The sequence below is a fragment of the Oryza sativa genome, chromosome 9 (genome assembly GCF_034140825.1).
Source record: "Oryza sativa Japonica Group chromosome 9, ASM3414082v1".
In the NCBI taxonomy this organism is placed as follows: domain Eukaryota; kingdom Viridiplantae; phylum Streptophyta; class Magnoliopsida; order Poales; family Poaceae; genus Oryza; species Oryza sativa.
The window spans coordinates 10122510-10136608 of NC_089043.1; the positions used below are offsets into that span (position 1 = coordinate 10122510).

The window sequence follows — 14099 nt, forward strand, 5'->3', positions numbered from 1 at the left end:
AAGCGGGAGACCGCCGAGCAAGGGCGTGGCCGTGACACTGAGAACGAACACGCTGAGGATATGAGACGAGAAAGGAAGGGCAATTCGGTCAAGCAGTATAAGAAAGTGGGACCCCTCTCGTCAGTCAACACGAAAACATTAATTTAATGGATGCAGCGTCCCTAGCAAATAACCACATTTACAGAGTGTGTTCCTTCTAAAATAACTGAGTGGTGTAATACAGCTAAAACCACGAACCACGAAGTCACGATGACGTATATAAAATATCACCCATCTAGAAAAGAAGTTTGCATAATGATGTATACTGTCCATGTGCTGTGGTATTTGCAGGAAAGAAACGTTAATACAGTAATACCCCCACAAGACCACAACCCCAAAACATGTATTGATACTCAAACGTCCACCGGGGGATAAGTAGCATGGTGGAAAATCATCTTACTTAAAAAAACCTGTTACACGAAGGCTCACTACGTACATACTTCCTCCGTCCCAAAAACCCAAAAAAAAAAAGATAAACCTTAGGTTTCTGTATCCAACATTTGATTGTCCGTCTTATATGAAATTTTTTTATAATTAGTATTTTCATTGTTGTTAGATGATAAAACATGATTAATACTTTATACGTAACTTATCTTTTTGATTTTTTCATAATTTTTTCAAATAAGACAGACGGTCAAACATTGGACACGAAAACCTAGGGTTTGTCTTTTTTTTGGAACGGATGGAGTAAATCACAAGCTGGAATTAAAGTATGCACTGATCCTTAAAAAAAATCCCTGTCACACGAACGCTTACAACGTACATAAATAAATATTTTAATTCCAACTTGTGATTTACTCCCTCCGTCCAAAAAAAACCTAATCCTGGGTTTGAATCTGGACACACAGGATTGAGTTTTTTTAGGACGGAGGGAGTATGTACGTAGTGAGCCTTCCAAGATATTTTTTTATTGTTATTAAGAAAATAAAATATTTTCCTATTCTGCTGCTCTGTTTCTTTCTTTTACCTGTATTATCTTGGAAGAAACAGCTCTCGACAATGTGTGGAACGGCTGCTACCTCCTGAAGTCCTGATGTGTCTGGACAGAGAACCACCAAGAGATGTACATGTACATGCATATATATACATCAAAACCTGGAATTGCAAAATGTGATGTGGAATACGACAATATACTTGGGCCTCTCAAAATTCCTTTTGCATTTTGCTATGTTATTTCTGAAGATTAACCATTTGTGTGGCTCTGACGGAGAAATCTGCGATTTCCTCAAATTCACCCTCCAAAGGTAAGCAAACTCTAGTATTCATTGCAGGCGTTCACGTACACAACATGTAAGTAATCATCAGTACAATAGTCTTTGTTTTACATACACAGAGAGTAGGTAATATCGAGGTGTGAGTGTGTGACCATTAACCAATCCGAAGACTTCCAAAAGATATTGAGCCATTATCCCCATATATTGGCGTCTTAATTAATAGAGGTTTGCCATGCCTCAGACCTCTAAGTTCTTCCCTACCAAAATTTGCATACTACTTATAAACTATATGCATCTACATATCATGTAATCTATAGGGGAACGTAAATAAAGCGTCCAAGAGCAAATAGTGCCACAGATAAGACTTTAAGCAACTCAAGAAACTAACAGGCACTGTACTGTTTCAGTTTAGTAAGCAACGACATTTCAGTTTGTCATGCAACGACATTTCAGTTTCTAGGGAGGCCTAATGAAATAAATATACACCGTGCTCAAAAATAGCTTAATTAAGAAAATGGTAGGCACAATTATACCGGTTAGGCCAGAAGTTCTGGAATCCCAAAGTAGTGGTTATCTGTGCCACCGCCCACCAGTCTGCATGTCCTAATCATCTTCCATCATCTAAAATAGTAACAATTCTGCATTTTCTTCTGAGCAAAGCTGTTGCGAAAACTTTTGCATTTTTCTTAACTAGTTGAATCTATGCTTTATATTCAGGCGTTGCAACTTGCTTCAAAGTTATCGCCAAGGAAGCAATATGATTACCAAGGGGTCCTCCTGTCCTGGCATAGTTGTACTGAATGGAAAACAACAAAATTTATCCTGTCCTCAAACTCACAATTCATTTTCATCCCCTTGAGAAAAAAGAACAGTCCTCTTAATTTTTTTCCTCTCCTGAAAAATACTGTACCACCTCTAGGACTTGTTAGATTCTTGTTAATTGATGTAACCACATCGCAGTGGTCAAAGGGACTGCGGCATTCCTGCAAAAGCAACAAGATTCAAACCATCAATAGAGAAAATGCTCAGGAACCAAAGTATGACCACCTTGTAGGAATAAGAAACTTGTAACAGTGGAGCATGGAACAATATTGCCATTATAATATGGACGTTAAGAACATTGAACTATCCAAATTAAGCAGCAGCAGCAGCAACATAGAAGACCTTTCTGAAGTTTTTTTTCATTATGCAGGGGGAGCCCATATTAGGGAAATAAAACAATTCTAGAAGGTAACAAAGCATAAGGATATGCAAGCAAGCATTGACCCTCTTGCAGGCTGGCTGGCTGGCTTGCATTCCCAAGGTTGATAGCATGTATGTAAGGAAACATGAAAAATGCAACAAAGAGATATACAACAATTGTAACAAAAGTTACTCTATTCTATTTATAAATGTATCCAATTCAACAGGAAGCACAGGTGATCAGCAGAATCCTACAAGTGTTCGGGGCGACAACAGGGTTGAAAACAAATCTCGCTAAATGCACGATCACACCCATCCAATATAACGTACAGCACCTGGAGGTAGTAACAGAAATCCTTCAATGTAGAGTTGAGCACTTCCCCATAACATACTTGGGCCTGCCCCTCGCCATGAGGAAGCCAACCAAGGCAGAAATCCAACCAATCCTGGACAGATTGGCGAAGAAGATTGCTGGCTGGAAACCCCGGTTGCTATCACCCGACGGCTGGCTTTGCCTCATCAAATCTACTCTAATGGCCCTCCCTGTGCATCTCATGTCAGTGTTACAGCTACCTAAATGGGCGATCAAAGATATTGAGCACGAGTGTAGAGGTTTTCTCTGGAAAGGGCAAGAAGATGTAAGTGGAGGCCATTGTCTAGTTGCTTGGAAAAATGTATGTATGCCGGTGCAAAATGGTGGTCTTGGGATAAAAAATCTGGATTACTTTGGCCAGGCCCTTCGGCTGAAGTGGCATGCTATTAAACTTGAACAGAAAAACAGGCCGTGGACAATGGTTGATTACCAACTAGGAAAGGAGGTGGATACTCTGTTTCAATCTGCAGCAGAATTCATTGTTGGTAATGGGAAGAACACCAGGTTCTGGACAGCAAATTGGCTGGGTGGGGGGAGCATCGCCTGGAGATGGCCTATTCTAGCAACTTATGTAGGCAGATCACATCTCACAGTTGCTCAAGCTCTATCAAATCACAGATGGGGTCAGAGATTTGCAAGGCTCCCTTTCCAACGAAGCTATGGCCCAATATTTCCAGCTCTGGGATGAAATTCAGAGATTTCACCTAAGTCACGAAGAGGACACAATCCGATGGAAATTATCCACCAATGGTCATTTCAGCTGCTCCTCAGCCTACAGTCTATTCTTCTTGGCAAAAGAGCTCTGCCCAATCAGCGAATTAATCTGGCAAGCGAAGGCACCGGCAAGAATGCGTTTCTTCATGTGGCTGGCTGTAAAAGGACGCTGTCTGACAGCTGATAATCTTGAAAAAAGGGGATGGCCTCACGCTGATTGCTGTACTTTGTGCCAACGTGAACCTGAAAACTGCTTACATCACAGTGTGGAGACTGATGCGGCAATGGATCAGCGCTTACTTCCCCATCCCTGGGAGTGAGAACACATGCCTGACAGAGTGGTGGTTGCAGGCCAGAACATGTTTTCGGAAGTGCTACAGGACAAACTTCGACAGCGCTTGTATGCTGATTTGCTGGCAGATTTGGAAGGAAAGAAATGAGCTGATTTGCTGGCAGATTTGGAAGGAAAGAAATGAGCGTGTTTTCAACCAAAGATCGAGAAGCCCTAACCAATTAGCAGAGGTTAGCAGAGGCTATCAAAGAAGAGATCTTAGTGTGGAAAGAAGCAGGCTATTTCGAGAATTGCAGTTCTTAGTTTTTTTTTTCCTTTTTGTTGTGTTGGCGTTCCAGTTTTTTAGTTTGCCGGGCTGTGGTTTCTGCCACAGTCTAATTCGACAGCCTCCTGTCGTTGCAAGCAAATGCAAAAACGACTTGTAATTTGATTTTATTCCTTCCAATCTTAATGAAATTTGGTCGCCGGTTCCTTCGGCCGACCCGGCAAAAAAATATTTATAAATGTATCGCTATGGTATTTCACAGTCAACTTTCTCAAAGTTTGGAAACTATCTCAATTCTCAACAAGCCATATGAAAATGGTACCAATAAATCTGCTTAAAAGATGCTCTCATGATATTATCTTGTATATATGCCCCTTGGAGACTACAGTTTCTAAAAGGTGTAAAAATTAACAAGACACAGCAGTTGATAACAACAAGAAATGCTGATTACTTAAGTCCATCAGAATGATTTCCATGACCAGAGGAAAAAACCATAAATAGCACGATAATTTTGATATGGAAATGATCCAACTTAAGAATCAGCCTGTCCGGACTGGTGGAAAATATAATTTTGTAGTTATCTCATGCTCATGTAAACATACCTCAAAATGTTACCTTTGTTATGATCTATGTTAAACTAAGTTCAAATTCAGTTTGAATATGATACCTCCAAAATAGTTTCACCAGGACTATAGTATCAACCTAATCAACGTACACAAAAACATACACATATTTGTCACCCTAAAAACCTGAAACAAGGAAAGGGCATTGTGACATTCAATGATTTAAACTGATAGGCCTTACTAGATGGCCAAGTGACTAAGAAGGCAAAAGATTGAAGCTCTTTTGCAATTAGTTTCCAGGGCAGTTAGAAGCAAAACAATTCTAGCACCTAATTTTGATTGTATTCATATGAGAGATATTCTGCTACATTACACATACAAGATAAATAAATGTTCCATGCTGGTAGTTATTTACCGTCGTGGTGACAAGCCCACTGATGTGCGTCGGGTCACACATGAGCACCGCAACACACTTATCAGCAATGATCCTCATCCTTGTAAAATCCCGCTCTGGGGTATGAGCTCCCACCACATATGAGAATCTTGGTGTGGAAATCTTTGCCCGTTCCTCAAGCTTGTTAACATACCCAATCTGTGGATTCACCTTATACGACAATTTCTCAATGAATATAGAAGTGCTAGACAGCTTACCACTAAGTGTGCAGTATTGAGTATCGACAGCTGACATGACCACCAGAAGGCAGCTCAAGCCCCATGATATACAGTCTTTGGAGAGGAGACCTGTGTAAACAGCTAAAGAATGCAGAGGTACAAGAGTAGGATTGGATGTTGACCCCTAAGTTTGCAGAGGTGCAGGAGAAATATACTTCTGTCCATATATCTCAATCAACAAAATACAATTGTCTGGATATATGCAGATTAATCACAACCCATTTTTCTAAATCCTAACAAATCATGGAAATATTTTTTTTCGATTGATCACCTGTTACAGATCTTTTAGGAGGGAACTTATAAATAAGTAAACATCAGTTTATAAGAGACATTAACTGATTTAAATAGCATTAGGAATTTAGGACGACATTAACAGGTCATACCACCATGGACGCTTAGCCAACAAGCTATAACTATGACACATATTTAGATAATGTATTTGATTCCAGAAACCTACTCCTAATAACATAAATGAATACATGAATTCCCTATTCTCTATAACACTCCAAGCTAGTTGTCCAAAAGGTGAACTCCACCTTAATGCTCATCAAAAAACGAGCATATTGGTTATATGTAGGTCCAGTCACCACTCCCTTGCTTAAAATTTGTGGTCCCCCAGGGAACCTATTTCCTAAATGCTATGTACAACAGCTGCAAAGCAGTATGGATGGTGATAGACCCACACTACAAAAAATGAATAAAATGAAAACTTAAAGCTGAACTCATGGGATAATTTACTGTATGCCAAACAGGCATTTAACCAAATCATACTCAACATAAGTTCAGCCACCAAAAGCCACAGTATGTTCAATGCCTCAGAACTCATCAACTCAAGCATCTGGAACTGATAGGAAATACTGAGACATAAATGCCCTGAATCTTATCTTGTACTCCTTCGGGGAAATTACAGTTGGAGATAGGTTCTTGGGAACAAAAAGTGATGTTTTCACCCAAGACTCCAATTGTTTGTCCCAGGTGTATTGCCTCAAATAATCTATAATTCCAAACACAAGTTCCTTCTTCTGTTTGTCCACTCCAACAAACAAGGAGTAATCCATGACAGTCATGCGCTGCAAATAAAAGAAATGCAAATTGTAAACTTTAGAGCTATCATCATGTCCCCGTAAAAGGAAAAAAAAAAGAAGAGCTAGCATCCTGAATATACTCTTATGAAGAAAATGAATGCATATACACTAGCGGAAATCTGTTTTCTGGCAATAGGTACACATACACTTAGAAACGCCGTGTCGTTCCAAATAGCACGCTCCAAGAGGTTCTTGGTTTTGCCTTCAATGTAGATAGGCATAGCACGCATATCTTCAATGAAATTTTGATCCAACAGCACATTCTCAGGATTTTTTGAGTCGAGAACATATCGTGAGAAAAGAGCACCCTTCAGATCATATCTTCGTATTATATTACGTCCAAACAAAAAATTTTCCATAACCATGAAATTGGTCCTTGTCTCCTTGCCATTCCTGATTTCCTTAACCTGACATGGTTGTTAGAGAGAATTACAATATTAGTTATAAGTAGTTAACACTTTTTTATTACATTCAAGAGAAATGCTTGAAGTACTCAAATTTTTGGCAGACCTGATATATTCCCAGAATTTTGGCAAAGCATGTAGGGTTAACTGAGGCCTGAGATACACCAAAATGCTTGAAGTACTCAAGGCCAAACTTCAAGAATGAGTCAAATTCAGTCTTCTTAATTTGTTTGATGATAAATCTGTCATCCATTGATTTCGAAAAAAAAGCCTTGCTCTTTCCACCTTGTGCATTCCATTCTTTACAACGGCTTATAGATGAAATATAGGCAATCTCTGATGGGCAACAAATCTTCCGAAGATCGTAGAATTGTTTCGCATATATACACAGAACAGTGTATTTGCTCTTCAAAGTTAGCTTTTCATTATTCAAACAAAATTCAGGATGCAGATCTTTTAAGGCAGAAAGAAAAGAATCATAAAACCCAGATGTTGATTCCTCGGATGATAACGAGGACACATTTCTTGATAGGTTATGATCTTGTTCTAAAGAATCATTTGGAGATAAAATTGCAGATGGCACAGGAGTATCTCCGATCGAGTTGATTGGTGTTACTTTATCAATTTTTCTACCAGCAATAACTTCATCCTTTACAATTGCAGCTTCCGAATACATTCCTTGTTGCTCAGATATCAATAGTGCATAAGCAATCATACTAGATGCCTCTTCCTCAACAATGGACAAGATACTACCACCAGGGCCAACAATAAACTGTACCATGTCCATTTGGGATTTAAGCTGAGCCAGTGATGAAAAGGTGGGGATGTATTTGTTGATGAGATGAAACTTGTCCAAAAAGCCACCCTGAAGCTCTTTCTTGTACTCCTTTTCCAAGTGACTAAAATTACCCCAGATCCATTTTCTGGCATCATTACTGAAATCTAATAGGTTCAGGAATACATGAAAACACTTGCTTGGCTTGGCAACAGGATACATTTCATTACCTCTGACTAGTTCTGGTAGTTCATTCTTAACTGGTAAGTCAATTGATTTTTCTAAACAAAAACTGTCAGAGATATGTGCATATTTGTCGACTTCATGTGATCCACCATCTTCACCATGATCTGGACTAACATGTGACCCAGGCTCTTGGATTACTGATTTCTCAGTTAGCTGCTCATTCTCCAAAATCATACCGCCAAATGAACTATCAAAAGAATGACAAGTATCGATACGTTCTTCCCGCCTTTCCATTCCAACATTGGTAAGACATAGTGTATCCCCATGAACAGAAGTTATTTCATAATTCTTTGGCTTGTTCTCTGGTGTTTTTATGTGGATAGTACTGTCTGAAGATGCAGCGTTAGCTTTACAGTATTGAAGAATATGTTGCAACCGGACATCCCAAATGTAAATTCCAAGAAGAAGTAGCTGGTGTAGCCAGTTCAACCCAAGGATCCCGTGAGCACTAGTCCCAGATTTTACAAGAAGGTCAAATGTCTTCGGATAAACCTTGTGTTGACAAGATAAGTTAGCATATCAAAAGTAGATCCAAATCTTCTCGGAAGGAATAGGACAAAATAGAAGCTGATAACAAGCTTACCTCAAATTCGTTTTTTTCTTGTGCAAGTATCCTATTGACTTCCAAAAATAATTCATCATGTACTGAAGCTTTGGTGTTTTCTCCCAAGGCTTGACTAGAGTCCCCTGATTTCAAGATTTGTACTTTATTTTCGGCTTCAGAAAAGAGTAGCCTCCATTTTCAAAGTACCTTGAATAACCAAGTATATTAGGATTAAAATATGTAATTAGCTAAAAAGAGGATGTTTCAGAAAAATATTTGGAGACAATGAGACAAACATTATTAAATTCAACTTCCAGGCATTCTCTTTTGTTTGGGTTATGAAACTCCAAAGTCAATGGCGGCTTAAAGGCAGAATATATTTCAACAGATGAGTATCTGAACATAGCAACTTTGGGTCCCATTCTGCAAGTCATGAAACAAGTAACTTTAGTGATGTCATTATGAAAAGACTTGTCCTTTAGGTAAGAGCATCTTGGAAAGCACTTACCCAAAGAAGCGTAGGCAGTCCCTATGCAGCAAACGCCCACATGTTGATAACTTCTTAGCAGCAGAATGTGTTGAGAAACTGAGTTCCAAGAACTTCCCAAATGACAGATTGCGTGCAGAGGAAGAGATTATAACCCTCTGGGTGGGCTTACCATTGCATCTCAAACACCTAGTCCACATCCAAATTCTTCCTTGATCCTTACCAGAAAGAGTTACATCCAAGGGGAGGCTTTTCACAAGAACAGTTAGAGTGCCATTGTGGTGGGTGTAAGAGTACATGTGAGCTTCTGGGGGTTCACCACAAGATAAGCAGCTGTGTTTCTGCAAATAATATATTGTCAATTGAAACATCATAAGATAAAATAAGCATCTACCAAATCAACAAGCAGTTAAGATGTATGACCTCATTAAGTAAACTATCTTGCAAATAACGACCAAGTGATGTATCAAAATACCCGTAGTAAGTTATGCGGGAAAGATGACTCTGCTCACAGATTGCTTGGTTTCTGATATGTTGGCTAGACATCGAAATCAATATGTTCTGAGAATCTAAAGAAGTCCTAGTCTCTGTAGATATTCCATCACTAATAGCTTCTAGACAATCTTTGCCATCCGCCCCATTCATCTGCAAAACCCCATTGTTTGAAGGAGCTCCAGAGGTGGAACCAGCAAAGTCATCACATGATGTCAATTTGGCAAAATCTAATGATATATCGCCAATAAGATTTCTCGAGGGGTCAGGAACTGGCAATGATGAATATGACTGAATGTTGTTGCTGTCATCAAGTTTTCTGTCCGCATACTCTCTAGATGTTTCAATTTTGGAATCGTGCATGCACACGGATTTCTCTGGATCAACAAAATCATCCTGATTAACATACTCTCCATCCGAAGCAAGACTGTTCAAAGCCTGTTGTGTGGGGTCACTATTTTGTGCAATATCAGAACAGATTTTGGAGGATGGAGCAGCAGTACAAGGAACAAGCAGCTGCGGATCAGTTTTCAAACAGTTGCCTTTCTCCATGGCATTTTTTCCCGTTGCAAATAACCTTTGATCAGCAAAGAATGAAGTTTCAAGGATCAAATGATAAGCTGCAAAAACAGTGAAATGAAGAACACGCTTAACTTTCTTCAGTTCTTCACTTGTTGATCCTTTCAGTAAAATCTACAAAATAGTTTCAAGCTGATCAGATTTTGCTTCAATTCACTAACACAAATGGTTTAGTGCATCAAAGGTGTAACAATTCATAGCTTATGCATTTGTGCATAACATATAAAGCCCCTAAAAGCAATTTGGATGATATATAGCTATTAGCTAGCATTGTCGCACAAATCAAAGTTATTTTTTCTTCAAAAAGAAATATTATAATCAATATCAATATGAGAAACTCAATCCTAACTGTGAAAGTTTGTCCCAATTTCTGTACTAATACATCTTTAGGATATAATCCAATGTTAAGCTGGTAACAAGGTGTGAAGCTCTAATGTCATGGTGGAAAAGTATATTTAAAAAGCTAATTGGTTTGTTCTATCAACATAATTTCACTAAATAACACAGACAAATGCAAGGTAAGATTCTGATTCAGAACCCCAACAATGAAGATTATATTATCTGATTCAATGCATTTCAGTCTAAATCATGATGTCAAGCCTGCAATAAGGAAATTCATTAGCTTCAAAATTAATTAATACTATATTTTTGTTGATTCCAAATGGTCAGGATTATATTTTATAATTATATATATCAGTTTGTCAAAAAAAATGGCAGAAAAAAATTATTTATCATAGAAGGCTAACCTATGTAATATAAATAATATACTGAAAAAATATACTAAATGCAGCTCAAGGGATCAGAGAAAGAACAACTCTGACCCAGTCATGAGAAGATCAGTCCTACATAAAGAGAAAAGATGACCTACAAACTAAAAACAAGATAGGAAAACAACATACCGTGCATCCCAAAGGCTTTCGAAAACCTTCTAGAAATAACAAAGTTTTGGCTGACCTCTTTCCTCCTCCAGTTATATTATGCTCCTCAATAAACTTTTCAAAATGGAGAGACTCGCACTGTTTAATAAGGTTGGGTGTTGCAAGAACATTCTGCAACAAGAGAATTGGAGAACCAGTGCAACGAGCAATTCTTTCCAGCCGACGGATATTCATGTCACTAACTACAGTGACTCCTTGTTTATGAATATATTCATTTACATTTCGTGAGACTGCTTTCTCCACCAATATAGCATCAGGTTTGCATTTGATAATTACATCACTGAGAATTTTCTCCAAGTGATCGTTTTCCTGATCAATGACAATGAAAAGAAATTTGTATATGTTATGTCATATGGCATAACTCTCTACATAATGTAAATATGCTCTACTAAGGGCATACATGCACACCTGTTTCATTGAATCCATTGACAATAGCCCTGCAGAAGAATGACCAACAACACCCTGCAGAAGTAACAGTCTAGGATTCTTCATGTTGGCACGCATCTGCTTATGAGCAGCGCTCTTCTTAAAAACAAGACCGTTGATGACTTCACTGTCAAAAAAAAAAGATATAAAAGGGAGCTAGTTATGGCATGTGTACATGACTAAGCAAAGAAAAAAAGCAAAATGAGGAAGAATGTTGGTAAGTTACCTTTGCTCGATAGATCCTGAAGCTATGCATTTCACCTTAACATACATACAAGGATCCATTGCATTTCCAACATTGGCATCAGGCTTGACAAGTAATGCAGTACGCCATGATAATGAAGCAACGATATCAAGCCAGTTCTTGTCAGCTTCTCCATCAGACAAAGAGAGCCCTTCAGCAGCTAAAAAACGAGTAACAAGAATCTTGAATTGCCCATTCATAACTTCCGACATTGCTTTCAGCTATTGGTCTTCACAACTAGTCTTGTTTCTCTTTGCATCAAAGCTAATATTGAAACTTGACTGTACCCAATTACCATTGTTGTCACTATTATCATCATTATTAGCAACAATATCAGTGTCATCGTCCTTATTGACTGGGTCTGGTGGTAACCAAATGTGAGGGTCTGTATCAAAACTGGGCATTACTAGCGGGTAAAGGTTATCACTGGATTCATTTCCTTTCTCAAACTCTGAACCCGAATTCACATGCTGCTCAGCGCTTATTGTACTGTTGTAAACTATACTACTAATTTCCTTCATATCATCAATTTGGTCCATAATTTGATCATCCAGTGGAGTCATTTCATTGTCGGCCATAGGAAGGCTAGTAATCTCTTCACCATCTAAGATATTGGATTGTTTGAGATCAATATCATCCACTGGTACACCATAACATGCTTCTATAAGTCCACCATTGGAAATGACCTCTTGATGAGGATCTGTTACATTTGCATCCAAAATAGCATTGGATGGAACAGATTTTTCATTGGTGGCATCAAGATGTATCTCCAACTGCAGTTGACCAGATGAATTATTCTGGTTTGTCGGAATGGAAATACTAGAATCATCGTTAACAACAGCAGAATGACTGACTTGATATTCTTCCACCTGTACAGAATCCGCTTTTCTTTGCTCCATCGATTCATCAGAGAATAAGATCCCGGGATGAAGTTGGCCAGTATCTAAGACCTCAATTTCCTCTTCAGAGTCAGTTTCAACTAGGTAGTCATCTAGGAAATAAATGGCATAAAAAATGTTAGTTATGCTAGCAAAAAAATCGCAAATGATAGCAATGACAGCATTTCATCTACAGGAGAACAGTGCAAAAACACTCACCGAGGCTTGAAAAGCAACTGGCAAAGCTTGAACAAGAACTTTCTCGGCTAAAAAGAGGAGTGCCATAAGGAGTGCTGCAAGGGCTTATTTCCATGCTCGGCCAACCAATCTCACCATCAATTATTGAAGATTTATCAGCATGGCCACACATCTTATAGCAAGAAGTACTACAGATAAGGCCATCATCGACCCCATCCATTGTTGCATCTTCCGATTCACATGAATGGCACATTTTTCTCATGATACAAATTTTCTAGATTATTGAGTCACTCATTTGACCACCTGCAAACAAATACTCTCGAAATTATTCTCTCTGCTGAACTCAAAACTTGAAAGACTACTGGCAAATATTAAATACTTGTCAAAGTACAAAATGTTGCAAACTTAGAAGACAAGGTAACAAGAATCAGGGCACAATTGTCAAAGCTGGTGCTAAGTTATGAAGTTATTGATTTATACTCTTTCAGGGCAGTGCACAATTGAACTCAGGAAGTTAAGCTAACTCATAATTGCATGCCAGAAGATTGTAGAACAGAATAGAAGCTATCAAAGAGCAAGGCTCAAAGCTTAGACAAACCAGACACACTAGTTGGGGAATATAATATTACTCCAATATTATGCGGTAACAACTTCCACTGGAATGTAACTCCAATGCATAGTAAACTATAAGCTATCAAGGGATAAAAATTTTAGTGGAGCGCATTCACAAGGTCACTAAGGACATATCAGAATAAGAGCTGGAATATACTGCAAATTAATAGAAAAAACCAAAACAAGCAATGAATGCTACAAAAAGATCACAACACTAAACTCAAAACATAAAACAAATCGCTAAATACTTACTAGTAGAATGGGAGTGGAACCAAATGTTTGTGACACATTAAGGGCCTGCTTGGGAGTTTAGTTTTTTTTTTCTCAGGTGTAAAGTAAAACACCTGTAAATTTGGATTACCCAAAAATAACAATGAAACCCCTCTAGGATCTACTTCATCGGTTTGTAAGAACTGAATCCTACATGGCCATAGCAATCTAGCATGTTGTATATGAACACCTGTGTCTAACAGAAATTTCAGTTCATAGGATCAATCTGGAACTACAAAATTTGATAAACAAATACTTAAGATTGAATCTCATTGTTCATCAAAATTTCAGAACAGAACGTCAAATTGAGGCCTCATTCCAACCATTCAAAGAGTAGCGTGAGTACATATAATCGAGGCTCTGTCAGCCAATAGCTCGATTATTCCCGGAGTCCCTAAAATTTACACACAAAAAGAAACAACGGACTCAAGCTTGAAATCCTCATATTCTTCACCTACCGAGCCACCGAAGTGCTTCGCAGCCACTATGATCAATCGTGTCGTGCAGATAGAGGACACGTCGGTGGTGGCAGCGGCTCAGATCGAGGACCGGTGACGGAGCAGATCTATGGTGCCCCTCGGCGGCGACTCAGAATGAATGAGGTCGC

At 38.6% G+C, this 14099-nt stretch overlaps 1 protein-coding gene and 1 pseudogene across 1 annotated transcript; both read right to left on the reverse strand.

Moving 5' to 3' along the window:
* Positions 1 to 1054: 1054 nt before the first annotated feature.
* On the reverse strand, positions 1055 to 11746 carry LOC107278822 (putative 1-phosphatidylinositol-3-phosphate 5-kinase FAB1D; annotated as a pseudogene).
* On the reverse strand, positions 5751 to 12902 carry LOC4346598 (uncharacterized). Its single transcript, XM_066304000.1, has 11 exons — positions 12632 to 12902; positions 11517 to 12525; positions 11273 to 11417; positions 10826 to 11173; positions 9279 to 10040; positions 8877 to 9196; positions 8665 to 8791; positions 8408 to 8575; positions 6910 to 8316; positions 6546 to 6806; positions 5751 to 6384 (listed from the first exon to the last, which is right to left on the reverse strand). The coding sequence occupies exons 1-2, from the start codon at positions 12870 to 12872 to the stop codon at positions 11756 to 11758; spliced, it is 1011 nt and encodes a 336-aa protein (XP_066160097.1). The 5' UTR covers positions 12873 to 12902; the 3' UTR covers positions 5751 to 6384; positions 6546 to 6806; positions 6910 to 8316; positions 8408 to 8575; positions 8665 to 8791; positions 8877 to 9196; positions 9279 to 10040; positions 10826 to 11173; positions 11273 to 11417; positions 11517 to 11755.
* Between the last annotated feature and the right edge of the window lie 1197 nt (positions 12903 to 14099).

Excerpts from the sequence above, each read along its gene's own strand:
- LOC4346598 (XM_066304000.1), bottom strand. The coding sequence starts at position 12,872 with ATGAGAAAAATGTGCCATTCATGTGAATCGGAAGATGCAACAATGGAT. Across the intron at positions 12,526-12,631 it reads CAGTTGCTTTTCAAGCCTCG|ATGACTACCTAGTTGAAACT; the intron begins GTGAGTGTTTTT and ends TTTATTTCCTAG.